This window comes from Schistocerca nitens, chromosome 3, assembly GCF_023898315.1.
Source record: "Schistocerca nitens isolate TAMUIC-IGC-003100 chromosome 3, iqSchNite1.1, whole genome shotgun sequence".
Classification (NCBI taxonomy): Eukaryota; Metazoa; Arthropoda; class Insecta; order Orthoptera; family Acrididae; genus Schistocerca; species Schistocerca nitens.
In genome coordinates this window covers 765,023,964-765,030,761 of record NC_064616.1, presented here as the reverse complement: position 1 = coordinate 765,030,761, position 6,798 = coordinate 765,023,964, and the positions used below count along the sequence as shown (strand labels likewise).

Here is a 6,798-nt window from a genome sequence, read left to right as displayed (position 1 = left end):
TGATGTGCTGAAGAAACTGGCGCAGAAGCAGTAAGAGGTCTAGTTTTGTGAGCACCATGTGGAGGCTACTGCACGGCTTTAGAAAGCATGGCTCATGCGAAACCCAGCTTGCTCTTTTCTCACATGATATACTGCAAACTGTGGATTAAGGGCAACAGGTAGATTCCATATTTCTAGATTTTCGAAAAGCTTTAGACACGGTACCCCTCTGCAGACTTAACGAAGGTACGTGCCTGCGGAATGGGTTCCCACGTATGTGACTGCCTCGAAGACATCTTAAGTAGGCCTAATGGAATCCAGTATGTTGTCCCCGACGGCGAGTGTCATTTGAGACAGGAGTAACATCAGGAGTACCCTAGGGAAGTGCGATAAGACCGTTTCTATTTTCTATATACATAAATGATCTAGCAGACAGGGTGGGCAGCAATCTGCGGGTGCTCGCTGATGGTGCTGGGGTGTACAGAAAGGAGTCGTAGATAAGTGACTGTAGGTTGATACAAGATGACCTAGACAAAATTTCTAGCAGGTGTGATGAATGGCAGTGGGCTGTTAATATATAAAAATGTAAGTTAACGTGGATTAGTAGGAAAAACAAATGCGCAGTGTTCGAACACAGCATTAGTAGTGTCCTGTTTGACACCGCCACGTCATTTAGAAATCTAGGCGTATTGGTGCGAAGCGATAAGAAGTGGAATGATCATGTGAGAATTGTGGTAGGGAATCCGAATGGTCGACTTCGGTTTATTGGGAGAGTTTTGCGAGGGTGTGGTTCATTTGTAAAGGAGACCGCTTATAGGACACTACTGCGACCTATTCCTGAGTATTGTTCAAGTATTTGGGATCCTCACCAGGTCGGATTGAAAGAAGACATCGAAACAAATCAGAGGCGAGCTGCTAGAGTAGTTACTGGTAGGTTCGATCAGCATGCAAGTGTTATGGATGTGCTTTGGGGACTCAAGTGGGAATCCATGGAGGGAAGAAGACACTCATTTCGAAGAACACTACTGAAGATTACATACGAGAAATTAGGGCTCAAATGGAGGCATGTAGATAGACGTTCCTCCCTCGTTCTGCCTGCGAATGGAACAAGAAAGGGAACGACTAGTTGTGGTAAAGGGCACCCTCCGCAACGTACCCTATGGTGGCTTGCGGAATGTGTGTGTATATGTAGACGTAGATATAGTGTAGATGTAGATGTAGAATCTGGCCCAGAGAACAGTGTCCCAGAGTACAAATAAACACAGCAGAGGAAAAGAAATACAGCACTAACCTGACTATAGCAAATATTGAAAGTGACCACTATTCATCTTTTGGCACTCTTAGGCCCTGGTCAGCAAGTTGCTGAAGGCGGATTGAAGCTGAGCTGCTCGAATTACTGCAGTCTCATCCAAAATTTTCTGCTGCAGTTCTTGAAGACTGTAAGGGCTGTTGTGATACACCTTAGAGCTGAGGGCTCCCCATACAAAATAATCGCACACTGACAGATCAGGAGTCCGGAACCGCACTGCTGCTACAGTCGCAGGTTCGAATCCTGTCTTGGACATGGCTGTGTGTGATGTCCTTAGGTTAGTTAGGTTTAAGTAGTTCAAAGTCTGGGGGACTGATGACCTCAGATGTTAAGTCCCATAGAGCTTAGAACCATTTGAACCATTTTTGACAGATCAGGTCACATGGGTTGCCAGCTAGGGCCGCGACCAGACTGGCTTCTGCTAACAATTCCATCGGGCGTGAAAATCTGTAAATGTGCTCAAAGGTTCGGCCGGCTGTATGGGCAATTGCTCCATCCTGTTGGAAGTAACTGCGCGTCACGAGGTATGGCTATGTGAAAAGATTCACGTCCAACCGTATCCACTCGTCCAGGCCATTTTATTTGCCCTTTTCTGTACAATACTGTACACGGAAACAAGTGTAAAACTTCGTTATTTTCAATCTTTTCTGTTGTTGCAATTGTAATTGACAGCAGTGTGTTCGTCCAGAGTACTACTTACTTACTTTACTTTACATGTGGCAAGGGCCTTATCGACCATGCGCCTGCTCTATGAGCCTCTTCCACTTCTGCCTGTCCAATGCGCTGTTTGTCCAGTTGCTGCTGCTGTTCATCCTCATTGTGTCCTCCCGAATGTTATCCCGCCATCTGATTCTGGGTCTCCCTCTTCTTCTCGTTCCTTCTATTGTTCTGCCGAATGCCATTCTAGGTAGTCTATTCTCTGTCATTCTTGCTATATGGCCTGCCCAATTCAACCTTCTCCTCTTGAGCACTTCGATGATGTTACGGTGTTTGTAGAGCCCTCTTAATTCTTCATTTCTTCTTATTCTCCATTCCATGTTATTTTCGTCGTATACAGGTCCAAACATTTTCCTTAGTACTTTTCTTTCGAATATTAACAGTTCAGAGTACTAAGATTCTTTCTATTCAATGCTGTAAGACACAAAGCACCAGTGCTTCGTAAAGAAACAACTGTATTACCGTTAATGTATAATCACAATTTACCGTAACCGAAGCACCTGCGTACAACATGATTTTTTTTTAAATTAATTTTTGCGCAAGTTAGAGTGGATTTTCAGAGTTTCGTTATTTTTTCCTTTTTGTGTAAATCGGTGTCCCACTGCCCTTTGTGAAATCAGTGAAGACTGAACTGTCGGTGTTTCACGTCTGGCGCTGACGTACCGCCAAACAGCGTCCGGGTGAGGTGGAAGAGGAAGAAACACGAGGTGCAGGAAGACGGCTGGGTCCGGGAGGGAAAGCGTGGACAGTACGGTGCGGCTTCTCCTCCCTGCCCCCACCACGGGCCTTGGTCGAGCAGAGCAACGGTCCGTTGGCGGTCGCTGGCGTGCGGGCCGCCAGTCCAGTGTAAGCCGTGCAGGCGCCATGCGGGCCGGGCTCGCACGTGTGTGAGTGCGCGAGCGCAGGATGCGACGTCTGACGCTGCCGCTGCTGCTGGCGCTGGCCGCTGCCGGGCTAGGTCAGTCACTCGTTTATATCTGCTCCTGGGCGTCTCTTCAGACGTCGCCGCCCTCGTTCCACTTTCTGCCAATTGGAGACCAATATAGGACTGCGACACTTTTGTCTAGTGTTGTGCTGGACGTGCTTCGATGTACGGAGTGGGTGTGTTTTGGGTGAAGCATCAGTCATCTTATCTCGTACACCTGTGTTGGGGACCCACGGTTCGGTTGGGCGAGCGATGCAGATCTACCTTGAGAAAAAAGCAACGTAACCGTGACAAATTTTGTCGATTAGCGTAACAGTTACTCGTTATATTAACTGCCAACATACAGTCCACATCAAAACTTCATCGCCAAGGCTTCGGGATGTTTCTGATTTAATTTATGTACATTGTCAAAAAGTGACAAATGTCCGTGTCAACAAAATTGACATCGCAATTGAATTCCCTCAGTAGTGAACTGAAGCCCGATGATGAAATCACGCTTCTAATTGCACGTTTGTAATTGATTAAAAGACGCTTTTTTAAATAAATTTGTCGCTTGACGTTACATTTCCTTCTCGTTTGTACCATGTTGACAAGGAAATCCACTCTAACTTGCGCAAAAATTAATTGAAAAAAAAATCATGTTGTACGCAGGTGCTTCGGTTACGGTAAATTGTGATTATACATTAACGGTAATACAGTTGTTTTTTTACGAAGCACTGGTGCTTTGTGTCTTACAGCATTGTTTCGATGCTACTCCTTGTCACTGGCTGGTAGATTTGGCAGTTAACTTCCACGAGCATGTGTCGCGAGACGACGGCATATATGTATATGGAACAAAGTTCCAGATTAAATAACCGCTAAAATAGGTATTCCAAAGATTTGTGCTCATATCTTCCCTTACCCATAAAAGACTTAACGCAGACCGTGATCTCGATCATCAGCGTTACTAATCACTATTAAAACACCAACTAACGTCATTTTCTTGGTTTCTCTTAAGTTGTACACAAGGGTGTTCCCTGCGAGAGGCAGGAGTAAGCAGCTACATCCCTCCCCTCCTCCTCCCAATTTCCCCCCTACAATTTTTTCTCACATATCGAACAGTCCCATCCTACCCCTCCTCACTGACATACGTTTTAATTCAGTACGGTGTTAATTTGAAGCTAGCCACAACAGATTTTGACTATAGTAGCAAATGTACCTAGAGCCATTTGTTGTGAGATCGCAAACCTATTTCGTAACTCATCTTTGAGACTAACATAAGTACCAGCTTCCCCACTCCCCATCCACCCCTACCCATAGCTCAGGTTGTGAGTACACTCTTGATTGTAAGCATCCTTATGACGTAAACTGGTGACTAATGACTGGGGTGTTCAAACCAAATTACTGGAGTACATCTGCAAACTTTCATAAAATATTAAGCCTCGAAATCTTGTAATATTTCTGTTACACAAAGTGTCACAGCGTTTTGTGCTCACGGACGTTGATGGCATGCAGAGCCATATCGCTGCATATAAATTTATTTCAAAAAACAGCAGTACGATTTTTTGTAAAGTCGTCTCATTCCAGTAGTTACTTTTTTCAGTTTGCGTGTACATATAGCTATACTGACCACCATAAGCTCATCCAAGCAAACCCAGTTCACCGTCAGTTGGCGGAGAGGAGTCGCCAAAATTGCAATAAAACAGGTAGCTAATAACAGTGAGCCACAGTCGGTCTGTAGTTGTTTTTCGTTATTGCTCCAATAAGGCACAAGATTTCCTCTTCAATTGTTCGACATGCCGTTATCTTTTATTCAAATGCAATGCGAGTATTCCTTTTAGAATTAGAAAATTAATAAACGATTCTCTCTATTCCACAGCCCATTTTGTTTTATAGTATGCATAATGCGATGCGACTCTTTCTTTTTTTACTCAGAAATTGTATTTTACGAAACTATGTTTACGGATAAGTTCTAGGAATGTTTTAGTTTCGAATTTGCGAGGATAACACCTTGCATTAAGAGTCCTTAACAATGCAGATTGATTAAGCCATTAATTCTTCAGTCTGTTGAACAACGTCATCATCATAGCCCTTTTTAAGGATTTGGCTACTGTGTGTTCCGGACTGACATCTTTTCTGAAATCTTCCAGTATCTCTTTTCCTGTTCGGATTATAATTCAGACTCTTCTGGAGGATTCTATGACCCGATATTCTCAAGCGTCGTTGTCTCCAGTTATCAGAATCATTCATTTTAAACATATTTCATTATGTTCTAATCATGTCTCTTCTCGTGTAGTCTTTTCCCCACCTGTTAAACAACACACTACATAAATATTTGAAAGACAGATGGCTCTTTGGCTTCCGTAAAATTAAAGTCGGTCTACACAGAAATGCATTTGACAGGACGGAGGGTCGCGTGTGTTCTCAAATTTTGCTTCTGTTAATTAAACTGCTCCAACTCCATTCCTTTTGAATAATACTTAGAATTGGATCAAAGCGCAAAATATGAGTTTCGGAAAGGAAAGCACCAAGTGCGAATCGAAATAATTAGCGCAGTGATGATGTGCATCCTCTTGCTTCAGAAATTTCTTTTATATCAAAGCGTCAACTTGAGGTCAGTGTGTCGACCACACGCGTGTGTTCGTCGTTGTCCAGGCCCGTTGACTTGCATCCCGCTGTCCTTGAGCTGCCGTGCTGCTATCACAGGAAATGCACTCAGGTACAAGCTGTCTGGGCAGAAGCTGTTGTGACTGAGCCGATGAGTACAAATTACAGAAAACATTATGAAATCTCCTCCATTTTCCGGCTTCTTATTACAGCTTTGTACGTTTCGGGGAATATCATTTAGTTTATTATTACTGTTTTTCCTCTGTTAGACTTATGTAGCGAAGTCGCTATAGAAAGAGTGCTGATTCATATTTGACATGGTCAGAGAGGTGATTCAAAGAGGTATTTTATGCAGAATCAAGGCATTGTTTCCGTAAAGAAAGTCTAAGAAAATTCAAATGACATAGGTCATATCACCAGACAACGACAATAATTTGATGCTGATGTTTTTTGCGCTCTGCATCCACAGATCTTTTTCCGCTGTGTGACTTCGACTGTTATTTTCAACTTTTCATGCCTAAAGACGAAAGAGTGTAGTTTTCCATAATTTTACCTGTATCTGTAGGACTTAGTGGTTGGAAGCTCAAGCATGTCACGTTCGTTAACTTTTTCAGACCCCTCTCTACCATTAATTGTGGACAGTTACACAAAAAACTGCTTAATGTCAAACTTACTGTTCATGCCATTACCGGAAACTGTTTCCACCATCGAAGATAGCCACTTATCCTGCTAATTTATCTGAATTGACGGTAGATGGAGCTGTAGCCTCATATACCTTAATATGCGACGAGGCGTGCAAAGAGGACCTTCGCGCTCCAGGAGATGCCTTAATGAAGACATGCTCGTTTCGCGTCCGCAACAGGCTTCACTATTTTTGTTCGGGTCTAGCAGCGATTAATGACGACATAACTTGTAAGATCGAACTTTCTCTGGAGTGATAACTGTTTTATATTAAAGAAGCTATTCAAATGGTTCAAATGGCTCTAAGCACTATGGAACTTAACATCTGAGGTCATCAGTCCCCTAGACCTAGAACTACTTAAACCTAACTAACCTAAGGACATCACACACATCCATGCCAGAGGCAGGATTCGAACCTGCGACCGTAGCAGCCACATGGTTCTGGACTGAAGCGCCTAGAACCGATCGACCACAGCGGCCGGCCAAAGAAGCTATCACATCCCAGGTTAGGAGAGACCAAGTCACCTATATGGTCTCAAAAATAAGCTTTCGTTTCCCACCCGATGACGACTCTGGCTTTGTCGGTCTTCGGAATTTTTTC

At 43.7% G+C, this 6,798-nt stretch overlaps 1 protein-coding gene across 2 annotated transcripts in view; it reads left to right on the top strand.

Moving 5' to 3' along the window:
- The first annotated feature begins 2,853 nt into the window (after window positions 1-2,853).
- Window positions 2,854-6,798, top strand: part of LOC126248761 (mucin-6-like) — a 292,688-nt gene continuing 288,743 nt past the window's right edge. For both annotated transcript variants that reach the window (XM_049950115.1, XM_049950114.1), the window contains exon 1: window positions 2,854-2,963. In XM_049950115.1, coding sequence (XP_049806072.1) covers window positions 2,912-2,963 — 52 coding nt within the window. In that variant the 5' untranslated portion in view covers window positions 2,854-2,911. The remainder of the gene's footprint in view (window positions 2,964-6,798) is intronic.